The 14,289-nt window shown below is 42.1% G+C and overlaps 1 protein-coding gene across 2 annotated transcripts in view; it reads right to left on the reverse strand.

Moving 5' to 3' along the window:
- The window catches only part of LOC106549156 (fibronectin type-III domain-containing protein 3A), a 69,213-nt gene that overhangs the window by 20,578 nt on the left and 34,346 nt on the right, over nt 1-14,289 (reverse strand). For both annotated transcript variants that reach the window (XM_087728333.1, XM_087728334.1), the window contains exons 6-15: nt 13,914-14,198; nt 12,186-12,241; nt 9,369-9,523; nt 8,936-8,995; nt 7,294-7,432; nt 6,209-6,262; nt 4,421-4,542; nt 4,142-4,316; nt 2,178-2,264; nt 73-211 (exon numbers count right to left, since the gene is read on the reverse strand). In XM_087728333.1, the coding sequence (XP_087584459.1) occupies nt 73-211; nt 2,178-2,264; nt 4,142-4,316; nt 4,421-4,542; nt 6,209-6,262; nt 7,294-7,432; nt 8,936-8,995; nt 9,369-9,523; nt 12,186-12,241; nt 13,914-14,198 (1,272 nt within the window). The remainder of the gene's footprint in view (nt 1-72; nt 212-2,177; nt 2,265-4,141; nt 4,317-4,420; nt 4,543-6,208; nt 6,263-7,293; nt 7,433-8,935; nt 8,996-9,368; nt 9,524-12,185; nt 12,242-13,913; nt 14,199-14,289) is intronic.

Raw genomic sequence — 14,289 nt, forward strand, 5'->3', positions numbered from 1 at the left:
AGGATTGGGGGCAGGGCAGCAGAGGGGAGGAAAACAAAGGAGAGCTTCAGCAAGGGAATAAAGTTTTCTTACCCCAAGTAACTTTCACATTGTGGGAATGGATTTTTCCCTTTACAGCTGGTTTACTCGGAGGCCCAGGCTTGTCAGGGCATGTGCTAAACTCCACAACTTCACTGGCCCCACTTTTCCCTTCTGTGTTGTGAGCAAACAACTGTCCCATTGCAAAAGAGAACAAACTTAGTTAAAAATACGTATGTGGTTTTTCTTTTTTTTTAAAAAAATCAGAGCTTTTTATATATAAGGAAGCAAAGAAATCAAAACTCTTTATCCCACTAAATGTCTGTAGAGATCCTCGGTCATCTGGGTCATGGTTGTCCCAAAAGCGTTTTTTCAAAAGGCAGCTGGATTTTCCGCGTTTTCACTTGAAATCCTTTCGCTTCTCATCCAAGAAGCGTCTTCAGTTCTTCTTCGGTGTCTTGGATGAGAAGGGTCTTTGTCTTCAAGGGAAAAACAAAGTCCACTTGCCTTTTGAAAAAACACCTTTGGAATGTCTTTCTCCACTAGATCATCTACCGTATTTTTCAGACTATAACACGCACCTAAATTTACAGGAGGAAAACAAGAGAAGAAGAGTTTTTGGCCTCCATGCGTTGCGTTTTCACCCTACCAAGCCCCAGGAGCACTCTGTAGTGCTCTGCATGGCCTTTTTTAGTCAAAAACTGCTGTTTTTGGCCTGCAGTGTGCTTCTGGGAGCTGGGGAGGGCAAAAATGCAACACGCAGAAGATTCGGGAATTCAAAAACGCCCATATTCAGTCTATAAGAAGCACCTAAATTTTCACCCACTTTTTTTTGGGGGGGGGGGATGGCGTGTCTTATACTCCGAAAAATACGGTATATATTACTGGCCTATAGGTGTCATTAAAAAGCCTGAAGTTTCATACAATGACTCTAAAAATATATTTTACATGTAGAATAACCTCACTCGCTTCACAACACGTGAAAATATTTATGAAGTTGAGCACAAAGTAACCAAGAAGGATTGTCACAGGAGACTTGCAAAATGTGTTGGTGAAAGGGGAAGTTGGAAGGAGAGAAGCAACTTGGAATTAAGGAGAAACCTCCTAACAGTGATGACAATTAACCAGTAGAACAGCTTGCCGCCAGAAGTTGGGATGCTTCATCAGGTTTTTAAGAAGAGATTGGACAACCACTTATCTGAAAGGGTATAGGCCAAGGGTCGGCAACTTTAAACACTCAAAGAGCTCTTTCGACCCGTTTCCCACAGAAAAGAAAACACCGGGAGCCACAAAACCCTTCCCATGCCTGACTATTTCCTGAGTGGACACAGAACTAGCATATGTAGTTGAATTAAATGTTCTGTTTTCTTCTGAAACTTTTCTTTTCTTGGATTTATCCATGGTTGGCCTACCGAGGGTCGAAGCGCTCAATAAATCGCGTGCCGGCGGGTATCACACATTGGCAGTTGTGACCCATATTTTGAGCAACAGGGAGCCGCAGCAGAGGAATGAAAGAGCCACATGCGGCTCCAGAGCCCAGGGTTGCTGACCCCTGGTATAGCCTCTCCTGCATGAACAGGGGGTTGGACTAGAAAACCTCCAATGTCCATTCCAGCTCTATTCTGATTGAAACTAAGCAATATCACTGGTGCTTGCATGACAACCTAGTTGGGTAACGCAACATCCTCCAGGAAAATGCCAAGGTCAGAGAGCACCAAGTTAGACCAAGGACTCCACAGACTGGAGAATCTTCATGATATTCCAATCAATGAAAAAAGTATTTTGCAAGCTAACAAAGGATAGCTGACGACTGGGGAGCATAGCGAGGTTCGCAAAAGAGTCATATGTCAACGACGCCAGCTTTGCGTAAAGAAAGTCCCAAATTCAACCCCGAGTATCTTCAGATAGAAATTTCAAAAAAATAAAAAAGTTGGTGCTACTTAAAGGTTCCTCAGTATTGAACTAGAAGGGACCAAAGAAGGATTCGATCAAGTCATTTCCAAAGGCCTTTAACAGAAGTCTAAACTTCTCCTAGAGCCTGGAAGAGGTATTATATTTCACCTAGTTTGCAGGAACAAGTCACTAGTAAGCAGTTTTCAGGGGGGAGTAAGGGATTTATCAGCATGTGGATGTGTTGGTTATTTGGATTTAGCACCTACCCGAAATTTATAGGAAGTGTTTCTTCTAAGGTCACTTAAAGTGCAAGAAAGCTCATCTCCATTGTACCCTGCTTGGAAGCCATAATCCTGCATAAAGAAAAATATATGTCCAGTGTTCACATATTCCTTAGTAAACCTTTCCACTTTATAGCCATGGATTATATAATGTGTACATTTATGACAATTGTAATTTTTTTAAAAAATAATAACCCCAGTAATTATTAAGAATGGATTTACGTTCCCGGTTAAAGAATCTGCATTCATGTCAAAGATCAGGGAGCGGGGAGGAGGGAATTTACTATATATATATAGTACATATGCGTGAGGGGAACCTTTACCTATACCATATATATATATATATATATATATATATATATATATATATATATATATATATATATATATATATATATATATATATATATATATATATATATATATATATATATATATATATATATATATATATATATATATATATATATATATATATATATATATATATATATATATATATATATATATATATATATATATATAAAGGTATATATATATATATAGTACATATGCGTGAGGGGAACCTTTACCTATACCATATATATATATATATATATATATATATATATATATATAAAGGTATATATATATATATAGTACATATGCGTGAGGGGAACCTTTACCTATACCATATATATATATATATATATATATATATATATAAAGGTATATATATATATATAGTACATATGCGTGAGGGGAACCTTTACCTATACCATATATATATATATATATATATATATATATATATATATATATATATATATATATATATATATATATATATATATATTTATTATATATGGTATAGGTAAAGGTTCCCCTCACGCATATGTACTATATATATATATATACCTTTATATATATATATATATATATATATATATATATATATATATATATATATACACCTTTATATATATATATATATATATATATATATATATATATGTATATGTATATGTATATGTATATGTATATGTATATGTATATGTATATGTATATGTATATGTATATGTATATGTATATGTATATGTATATGTATATGTATATGTATAGGTAAAGGTTCCTCTCACGCATATGTGCTAGTCATTCCTGACTCTAGGGGGCAGTGCTTTTCTCCGTTTCAAAGCCGAAGAACCAGCGCTGTCCAAAAACGTCTTCGTGGTCATGTGGTCGGAATGACTAAATGCCGAAGGCACACGGAACGCTGTTACCTTCCCACCAAAGGTGGTTCCTATTTTTCTACTTTCATTTTTACATGCTTTCGAACTACTAGGTTGGCAAAGCTGGGACAAGTAACGGGAGCTCACCCCCTTATGTGGCACTAGGGATTCGAACCGCCGCACTGCCGACCTTTCTGATCGACAGGCTCATCGTCTTAGCCACTGAGCCACCACGTCCCTTTATCAATATTGATTTATCAATAGTCACTGCTTCATTCTTTGATTATTAGATAATACTGCCTTTCTCAAAACCAGTAGATCACACGTTGCCGAAAACAACTTCTTAAAACTTCTGGAATGGTAAGAGTTTTCCGATATTTTAATGGGTTTCTTATAGCTACCTCCTCCCCATGCTTGATAGAGCCATTATTCCTGATAAACAGTCAGATATCCTCCAGTGTCATCCATTTCCCTTCTCTCTGAATCCAAAGCATTATGCAACTCTACTGTTTACTGCGTTTGGCCCTTCTTCTAAGGAGAAGGCTTTTGAGTAGCAACAATGGGATGCTAAATGAGTCTCAGAAGGGTTCATTGACTATCAGATCCTCTGGGACGGGCAAACGACACACAACGCAATTATTCACTAGGCAACCTTCTAATCCACCCCGAAGGGCAGCTGCTCTTTTCCAAGTCTTCTCTCTCTTTCCCTACTCTAAACTCGAGGATCCGAAAGCTACTCACCGAACCTTCTTCTTCCATTTCCAAAATGTACGTCAGAGAGTCGTCCGAAGTCATGCCATTGGGAGGCCCCCATTTGAGTGACAGCCAGTTCACGCCTGCCTTACTTAGCTGGGGTGGGAGGGGCGGTGGCGGGACAACTCCGATGGTGAAGCAGACCAACGTCTCGCCAAACCCACTGGGGGAGGAGAAAACATGGTGGGGTTAGGGAAGGAGCTGAGCCATACAAGTCTTTGTGGAAACGATGAACTCACAACACCTCCCGCCCCCCTTTTTCTTTACCTCATGCCAATGTCATTTTTGGCTGCTAGTCTGAACGCGTATTTGGTAGAAGGGGACAGCTTGGTCACTTTGTGCTGCTTTAGATGTCCGTAGTAGCATTCTTTGAAGGCTCCCGTCTTCCCCTTTTCAAAGAAGAACACAACGACAAGAGTTGGAAGGGACCTTGGAGGTCTTCTAGTCTTAGCCTTGCTCAAGCAGGAAAGCCTATACCAATGATGGCGAACTTTTTCGGCACCAAGTGCCCAAACTGGAAGGTGTGTGCATATGCACACTGGCCAGCTGGTCTTCTTGCGCGCTGGAGCATGGGAAACCCAAAGACCAGCTGGCAGACACACGCATGCCTGTTTGGGGGGCATTTTGCGGCTCTTTTCAGGCTGATTTTTGGGGCCATTTTCTGGCGCTCCAGCATCTACGAAGACCAGCCAAGCAACCAGAAGAACTGCTTGCGATGGCGCCCACAGAGAGGGCTCTGCGTGCCACCTCTGGCAGACATGCATAGGTTCGCCATCATGGGCCTTTACCATTTCAGACAAATAGCTGTTCAGTCTCTTCTTTTTAAAATTAAATTAAGTCAGAAAGTACAGTGCAGTTCTCAAAGATCCAGTTAACCGTGATGCCTAAGCTAGAATCTTACATATTTGGAGGTGGAAGGCTTACGGGGCAAAGTTTGCCTCCTCCTCCTCATTTTGACACACAAAAGCCATTTGGCCAGTGTTTCTCAATTTTGGCAACTTTAAGTATGGCTGAATAGGGAATTCTTGGAGTTGAAGTCCACCTATCTTAAAGTTGCCAAGGTTGAGAAACATTGCATGAAGCCTAAAGAAAGGAAGAAAATTCTCTCTTAAAGAAGAACCAGAGCAATATTTAGACTTTATCTTAGTAAAGACCAGCTTTAGACCAACGATTCTTAGTTCAAAATCTAGAATAAAGCTCTTCTCAATCAAGATTCCCTTAGCCTAAACACAGCTCTGAATTGGGCCATGAAAAGCGGAACATTACCACCGTGTTAATTTATTTGTCAAGTTCAGATACACCACACATCCCATCCTCAAAGTGTCATTGTTATTGTTGCCCAGGAATTGGAAGAGAGGGGGGGGGGGTTTCAGCAATATCACAGATACAAAGCAACCTTGCAAAATGCCTATTGTGCCATGCCATCAATTTTGGTACCAAACATGTCACCATTAGGGAACTAAGTCCGTGATCTCATACAATTTCTCCTTGACAAGCCAATTTTAAAGTCAGTATTTTACAATCCAAAATATATATTTTTTAAAAAGCAATGAAAGTGACAGTTCTGGTAATAAACCCATTCTGGTGCTAATCTTTTGAGGTAAGGTTTTTGGGTTTTGTGTGTGTGTGTGTGTTTTTAAACCTTGTATTTATTAGAAAACCACAGCCAGGGATAGATCACGTATTTCATAGGGACACAAGACTGCCTTGGTTAAGGCTTACATAGCCTGATTATGGATTACCATATTTTTCGGAATATAAGACGCACTGGAGTATAAGATGCACCAAGATTTTGAAGAGGCAAATTAAAAAAAAAAGTAAAAAATTTTTGGGCACTATGCAGACCTCCCAAAAACTGCGAAAACCCATTTTGGAAGTTCTGTTTCTTGCCTTCCAGAAAAGTGGATTGGTTGGAAGATAAGATCTTCCTTCTTGAGTTGCAAGTTTGCAGCCATTTGCATGGAAGGATGTTTTACCCAAATGCAGATGAATGTCTTGAGCAGAACACCAGAATTATTAAGATTGATAATAATTCATTAAACACAGTAAACATACCTCGTCCCATTCTAAAAGGTAGCTAGTTATTTTGGACCCATTGTCATTGGAGGACTGTGAAAAGAAAGAAAGAAAAGTTAGGTTGCTAGGTTATTTAGAGAGAAGATTACTTCATAACTTTAAGCATTCCCAATACTTCTGTCAGGGTTCCAAATAGCATCCAAAAGTAAATCAGAGTCCAAGACAAAGGATTCCTCAAAGTTCCAATTTATTAAGAGAGCCATGTTGGCACATCTGTGGGAAACCCGAATCTGAAAGCTTCCCAGTTTTCCCCACCCAATTGAAAGTTCAAGATCTTGCCCCCACACCCACAAGTCCATCACATGGTACAATATTCCACTGCCGTGCTGGCAGCCTCCACCCATCCAGTTCCGGTAAGGTGCAGACAGAGGATGACCTTGGCTTTCTAGAAACAATTTTGTTATGGCTACATACCATCTAACTCCTTACAATCCCACCTCCTATTTTCCCACAATAAAAAAATGCATAGTAGAATAATAGAAAGTGTGGCAGGCCAAAGATCCAAAAGAAAATATGGCTGCAGGCCTGACAACTTCATTCCTACAGGAAACACACCTCCATTCTCCAGCTAAATTAAATGGGTTTTCATTTTGCAAGGGGAAGGAAGCAGAGAAGGAAGCAGCCACTAAATAAACTGTTGTAAGGTGAGGACTACCTGTATAGCCTCGTTAAACAACACCCCAATAGACTTGATCTGGGGATGGAGAGGTGGGGTTTTTTAATGGATTTTACTATATGGTACCTGGAGTCTCCTATCTGTGAGTTGGTTGGCTATATCAATTTAATAAATAAATGAAGTCTTTATTTCCAATAATGCCTTCAGGCTCTAAATCTCCCACCCTCACCTCCAGGCATTCTTAAAAAACAAAAACAATATTTAACTATTGCCCAGTCCCCGCACTACAAAACTGGGTGTGATGTAAGCTGAGTGCGTTCAAAGCAAGTTGTCACTTGGTAAGGAACATCATTTCAAGGAGGGGGAGGAAAAAAACCCTGTTATTTCTTTTGGAAACTCAGTTACGACCCACACAGAGGTTGGGATCCATTCTTGGCTTTCTTCTTACCTTCCACTGTAAAGTCAGGCTGTTTTTGGTTTTGTTGACTACTTTTGGTGCAGCTGGAGGATCCGGTTCACAACTCTGGGTAGTAAAACTCACCAGCTCTGAAACAGATTCCTTGGTGGAATGACCCGATGCCGAAACTCTGCATGAAGTTCAACAAAGACATAGATCTATATCTATATATCTGTTTCTATATATAAATGACTCTATGTTCTAGCATAACTCTGGAAGCCTTGAGCAATTTCAACCACCCCTAACACCCCTCGATATGTGTGTGTGTGTGTGTGTGTGTGCGTGCGCGCGCGTGTTCCAGCATAACTCTGCAATGCCTGGGCCGCTGAAATGAAAAGGAATGAATTATATCTATAAAGTATTTTTGACAGTGATAGTGTGCATTTTGGATTCAGGTTCTGTTAAGATACAGCTTGTTGTGCCTTAAAATGGCTTCTACTGTACAGCACAGTGGAGTTGCCATGATAACGGCTTCATGGTACTCCACAAGGGGGCTCCCTCTGGTAAGGGGGATTGGTTCTTAAAAAAAAAACACCCTAGGCCCTAAGCTTCAAGCATAGAGAGCAAGTTGTCAAGGAGGTGTCTGCTTACTTTATAATTTGTATACTCTACTTATACTTTTAAAACCCTGTAAATAAAATTACTTTGATTTGGCACTATAGATACAATTCATTCCTTTTCCTGTCTAATACAGGATTAGGATAAATAAATACACAGGCAACGCCAGGTTATCAGCTAGTATAGCTATAAAAACAAAGCCTCAGTCTTATCCCAGTTTTCTTCTATAACTTCTCGTTATATGTTCATTTTGAAGGTTCGTTGGAGATGGGAAAATGTTTTGAAAGGGGGAATATATAAAGCATTCAGTAAACCTAAGGATAAATAATGCCAAACATACAATGAAGCAAAATAAACCAAGGAGAAGCTACTAACATACAGTGACATGGAGATCTGGAAAAAAAGGCCATGGTTAACATAAGGCTGACATACAGCTATTTCAGGAATTTCATTTGGAATACATTTGGAATGTGGAATACTTTATTTGGAACTAGTTGATAACCTGGTGTTGCCCAGGTATTTATTTATAGGGGGAAAGTGTCCAGACCAAAGATAATTTCTAATGTTGGATTTCCCACTTTGCCAGAGCGAGCCCCCTTGTGGAGTTCTGTGAAGCCGTTACCATGCCAACCCCACTGCGCTGTACAGTAGAAGCCATTTTATGGCAGTACGGTAGAAGCCATTTTAAGGCACAGCAGGCTGTATCTTAACAGAGCACACACACCAAGGGGTGTTAGGAGTGTCTTACCCGCACAGTATTTGTTTCCAGAAAGTAAATTAGAGACCCACAGCTCCAGATTCCTCTCTCCCCAGTCTCAGGACCCAAATATCTACTCTAAACTCACAATAGCCTTTATATTTTCAGTTTATTTGACGACAAAATCCAAGGGCCATAAATAGGTTTAAAAACAAACAAAGAAAAAGCCCTTTTTTGGCACTAGTGCAATTTCCAGGTCTCCTGTACCCTTTGATGTAAGGCCTCCCCTCCCAAAAAAACCCTCCCCTTCAAATTTAAAACATTATGAACTTTGTTTTATTGTCTTGCTACTGATAAACATTTGTTTTCCAAGCTCACCTGACATGATAATCAGTTGCTGGTCGGAGTTCAGACAGAGTAAAAGTTACATCCTCACCACTGTAAAGGGGGGGAGGGGAGATACCATTAGATCATAACAACAGCAAAAATAATGAGCTAGAAAATCCCTCTGCCTTTTGCACGGAGGGGAAAATCCTAAAATAAAAACATGGTTACAAGGACAAATCAACTGACAAATGCTAGGACTAAATCTCAGGAAGGATGGCACAGGATAAAAAGTAGGTCTGGAAAGCTAATCTTAAATTTTACTTCTAGGATTTGGCGCTCAAAGTTCAACGGTGGAAGCAAATATAAGCTCAACGTTTAAAATTATTTCCATGGAAACAAAGCTGGAAAAACAATCCTGATTGGCACTGGCCGTCAGTTGGTCTGCTAAAAAAGCCATGCCGTTCAATTATGAAAATGGACTCACCTGTAAAGGGATTTAAATTTTCCATTTTTACCGCTATTCGAGATTGCAACTTCAAAAGTAAAAGCTTCAGGAGGGAGGCTCTGGGTTTCTTCATTCTGGGCCGCAGCTGGGGCATTCCAGGAAATAACTGCTGAACGTGCCTGTACCTCAGAGACCTTTGAAAAACCAAAGGGAAGAGGGTTACCATTCACAATACAAATACGCAACATGTGGTTGCTTTGCCGCTTTCCCCAAAATGATGGCAGCTGCATTGTGCCATTACATCTGCCCCAACTGGATGGGCCTGGTGCAGCATCGGGAGCCCTGGGGGTGAAGTGCAGTATTGCAGCTAACACTGCCCACAGCCTGGAGTTCGATCCCAATGGGGTTCGAGGTTGACTCGGCCTTCCATCAAACTTTTTTTTTTATATATAAAGTTTTTATTTTATTTTAAAACAAACAAAAATATACATTAAAAATATCATCAGTTACGTATCTATTTAGCATGTTGTTTGGTCACAAACATTTGTGCATCACCGCTTTCAATTACATATAGAGCCTTCCATCCTTCTGAGGTCGGTAAAATGAGGACCCAGATTGTTGCAGGCAACATGCAAATAATGCTTCTATATTGTAAACCACCCAGAGAGTGCTGTAATGCACTATGGGGTGATATATAAGGGGACTGGGTGGCACAGTGGTTAGAGTGCAGTACTACTGGCTGTCAAGTTCCAAATAACATCCAAATTAAATCAGAGTCCAAGGCAAAGTGTTGCTCTAAGTTCCAATTTATTAAGAGAGCCATGTTGGCACATCTGGGAAAATCCGAATCTGAAAGTTTCCTGGTTTTCCCCACCCAGTTGAAAGTTCATGATCTTTCCCCCACACCCACAAGTCTATCACATGGTCCAATCTCCCACTGTCATGCTGGCAGTTCCACCCATCCAGTTCCGGTCAGGTGCAGAGGTGCAGAGAGAAAGGATGACCTTGGCTTTCTAGAAGGAATTTTGTTTTGACAACATCACATTTTACTCCTTACTATTCCCCCTCCCAATTCCCCTCTAATGGAACAGCATAATAGAATAGAATATTAGTGTGGCAGGCCAAAGATCCCAAAAGGAACCAGCTGCAGGCCTGACACTGGTTACTTCTGCTGCATGCTGACTGCCTGCAATTTGGCAGATCGAATCTCACCAGGCTCAAGGTTGACTCAGCCTTCCATCCTTCTGAGGTCGGTAAAATGAGGACCCAGATTGTAAAATGAGGACCCAGATATGAGCCAAGGTGGCGCAGTGGTTAAATGCAGCACTGCAGGCTACTGCTAGATCAGCAGGTCAGCGGTTCAAATCTCACCGGCTCAGGGTTGACTCAGCCTTCCATCCTTCTGAGGTGGGTAAAATGAGGACCCAGATTGTTGGGGGCAATATGCTGACTCTCTGTAAACCGCTTAGAGAGGCCTGAAAGGCCTATGAAGCGGTATATAAGTCTACTGCTATTGCTATAATATTGCTATTGGGGAAAATATGCTGACTCTGAAAAACCACTTAGAAAGGGCTGTAAAGCACTGTGAAGTGATACTTCACAGTGCTTTACAGCCCTTTCTAAGTGGTTTTTCAGAGTCAGCATATTTTCCCCAACAATCTGGGTCCTCTAAGTGCTATTGCAGGTTAATTCAGCTCATTGCCAAAAGTTCGATCCTAACCAGCTCAAAGTTGACTCAGCCTTCCATCCTTCCGAGGTGGGTAAAATGAGGGCCCAGATTGTAAGGGGAAATATGCTGACTCTGTAAACTGCTTAGAGAGGGCTGTAAAGCACTATGAAGCGGTATATAAGTCTACTGTTATTGCTTTATAAGCCTAAATGCTATTGCTACAGGGCTGGGCTGTCAAACATCCATTCTATGATGTGGTCGGATCCGGCCCAAGGGGCTGTCCTGCGTCGCTTCAGCCCGTTCTAACCAGTGCAAAGAAGACACATGCCAGCAGTTTCGGTAGGTGCGTCAAGCTGGCCAATCCCACCCAATTGTCTCCCCCGCTCCCACCAAGGTCAACCACAGCCCTGTTATGGCCCACAATGAAACTGAGTTTGACACCCCTGCTATATGGTATAAGATCTAACAGGGCAGGATTGGCTCTATATCAGGGGTGTCCAAACTTGGGAACTTTTAAGACTTGTGGACTTCAACTCCCAGAATGGTAGCTGGGGAATTCTGGGAGTTGAAGTCCATATGATTTAAGATTAAGATTTTAAGATTTAAGATTTAGTTTAGATGCTAGTTTCACCAGACTGCCTTTGTAGCCATGTTGTGGGTGTCCCTGGTGTTGTGTATCCTCATCCTTTCTGACTTAAACTTAGAGGCTAAGTCCATTCCATTTTCCACCCAATTCTTATTTTATCTAAACATCTACATGCGTGGGTGAATTTGTCTTGTGAATTTAGAGCCAAGGTGGCGCAGTGGTTAAATGCAGCACTGCAGGCTACTGCTAGATCAGCAGGTCAGCGGTTCAAATCTCACCGGCTCAGGGTTGACTCAGCCTTCCATCCTTCCGAGGTGGGTAAAATGAGGACCCAGATTGTTGGGGGCAATATGCTGACTCTCTGTAAACCGCTTAGAGAGGCCTGAAAGGCCTATGAAGCGGTATATAAGTCTACTGCTATTGCTATTGCTATTGTCCTCATCAGGCAGTTAGAGAGACTACAGGCATGTTTCACTTGTCATGTTTAAGATACAGATCTGAAAACCGAATTTGATACACCTTTAAATATTTTCTAACTTCGTTTGGTTTGAGAAGGTTAGGAGCCCCCCCCCCCCCCCCGTGATCCGTTATTGCAACTTACGGTAGGCTTACTGAAGCTCAAGAGTTCTTCAGATTTTCTAGACTCTGTGTCAGATTCTAGGAGGAAAAACACAACAACACTTTAAACGAAGGAGAAACAGAACAAAAAATCCCCAGTTAAATGTGGTTGTTTTTTTTTTTTTACTGCAGCGCCAACAGATAAAGTTGTTGGAAGCAGCAAAACACAGGCTGAGCAAAGTTCACTGGCCTTATTTGTTTTGATCGCTGAATCTGCCAAGCTTGCAAGTCTGTTAAGGAGAAGGAAAACAGCACAGACTTCCTCTGAGCTTGGCCTGTGATACCCTCCAGAATTTCCACATATCTTGCACGGCCAATTTTAAAAGTCTAATATTTAAAATCTGAATAGCAAGTTCTCCTTCTCTTTGGAAATACAGTTTAGAACTGTGATGGCTAACCTTTTTGGTGCAGAGTGCCCAATGCGTGTCCATGCAAAACTCCAAAATGCAATGGAAACGCCCCCGCCGCACATGTGCGTGCATCCCCCATGCATGCGCCCCAACCCCCCTTGCCCATTTTTGCCTTCCAGGTTGGTACAGGCCCAAAACAGGGTGCGGGGGAAAGTGCAGTCATGCAAACCCCCAAAATGCAATGCAAACGCCCCACACACATCCACCCCACCCCTGTGCATGCACGCACACATCCCTGTAGGTGCCCTAGCCCCCGTTTTGAGCGGCAGAGACCCGAAGACTAGCTGACCGATGGGAGGCGCCCGCACATGTGCGGTGGAGCTGGGCTGGGGTGACGGCTGGCATTCCTGCAAGAGGGCTCTGTGTGCCACCTGTGCAGTGGTGAAATTCATTTTTTTTAAATTACCGGTTCGGTGGGTGTGGCTTGGTGGGCGTGGCAGGGAAAGGATATTGCAAAATCTCCATTTCTACCCCACTCCAGGGGAAGGAATATTGCAAAATCTCAATTCCCTCCCACCTCTGGAGCCAGCGAGAAATGCCGGTTCTCCAAACTACTCAAAATTTCCGCTACCGGTTCTCCAGAACCTGCTGAATTTCACACCTGCACCTGTGGCATGCTTGCTATAAGTTCGCCATCACAGGTTTAGAATGTTTTCTTTCATTAGAAAACTTTCCTCAAGGGGGGAAAAAAAGTCCATTCTTGAGATTAGACACATACCAAACGATAAGCAAACTTTCCTCAAAGGACGGGCTACACTCCCTGGGCCGGGGAGATGCTTGGGAACTTTTTGAAGCATCTGTTAATTAAGATTAAAGCTTCGGCGCTAGGAATGCTAAAATGACTGAAAAGGAGAAAGAGATGCACGTTTCCAGATAATGTTATGTTCTCTTTTCTGCTTAAGACTTCCGTGGCTCAAAGTTCAGAATGCTAATTAAGGCAAAGGGTCAAATACCAAAGGAATCTCTGATTACGGAAGTTTCTTTCTGGATGATATATCGTGGAGGTTTGCAGAGGCGCTAAGATGCATGCACGCGCTGCGTTTATCCATGTGGACACCGCTGGGCCCATTCCAACCGTACCGTCAACAGCCGAGCTGTGCTGGCTGGGGAATTCTGGGAGTTGAAGTCCACAGGACTTAAAGTTGCCAAGGTTGAGAAACACTGCCATGGAGGAAATGGACCTTTTCATTTTACCAATTCACAAGCAGCCTTCTCCCACACGGCTCCACACAGCTTACGTGTACTTGATTAATACATGCATCCATTACACACACACACAAAAACCTCCAGGTTTTCTGTACCTCCCATTCCTGAATCGGCTGAAGGGATGGGGCTTCCCCGGGTTTTCCCTACGTGCTTCTGTTTGATTTGCCCTACGGTGCCCGGCTGCCCCTTTCCGTAGCCGTTCTGAACGTTGGTGCCGGATGAGTTGTTAGTTTTGTGAGGTGAGGAAGGGGGGCTCTTGGCCTTGTTATTCGTATGTCCGCTGGCCTGTCGGTCTTTTAGCCTCTTCTTCAGGTGTTCTTGCATTTTGACAGTCCTTTCGTCTCGCTGAACAAAGTTTGCTCTGCTGTGGGAACGGGACTCTGGAGAGGCAAAGGCAGAAAGGACCCGTCAGATGGAGCCCAACTTTTAAAGAGCTGTGTTCAAATGCTTCAAGGCTTCCGACAGACACGG

This window comes from Thamnophis sirtalis, unplaced genomic scaffold (assembly GCF_051295495.1).
Source record: "Thamnophis sirtalis isolate CommonGarterSnake01/CBP01778 unplaced genomic scaffold, rThaSir2_p1.2 scaffold_13, whole genome shotgun sequence".
Taxonomy (NCBI): Eukaryota; Metazoa; Chordata; class Lepidosauria; order Squamata; family Natricidae; genus Thamnophis; species Thamnophis sirtalis.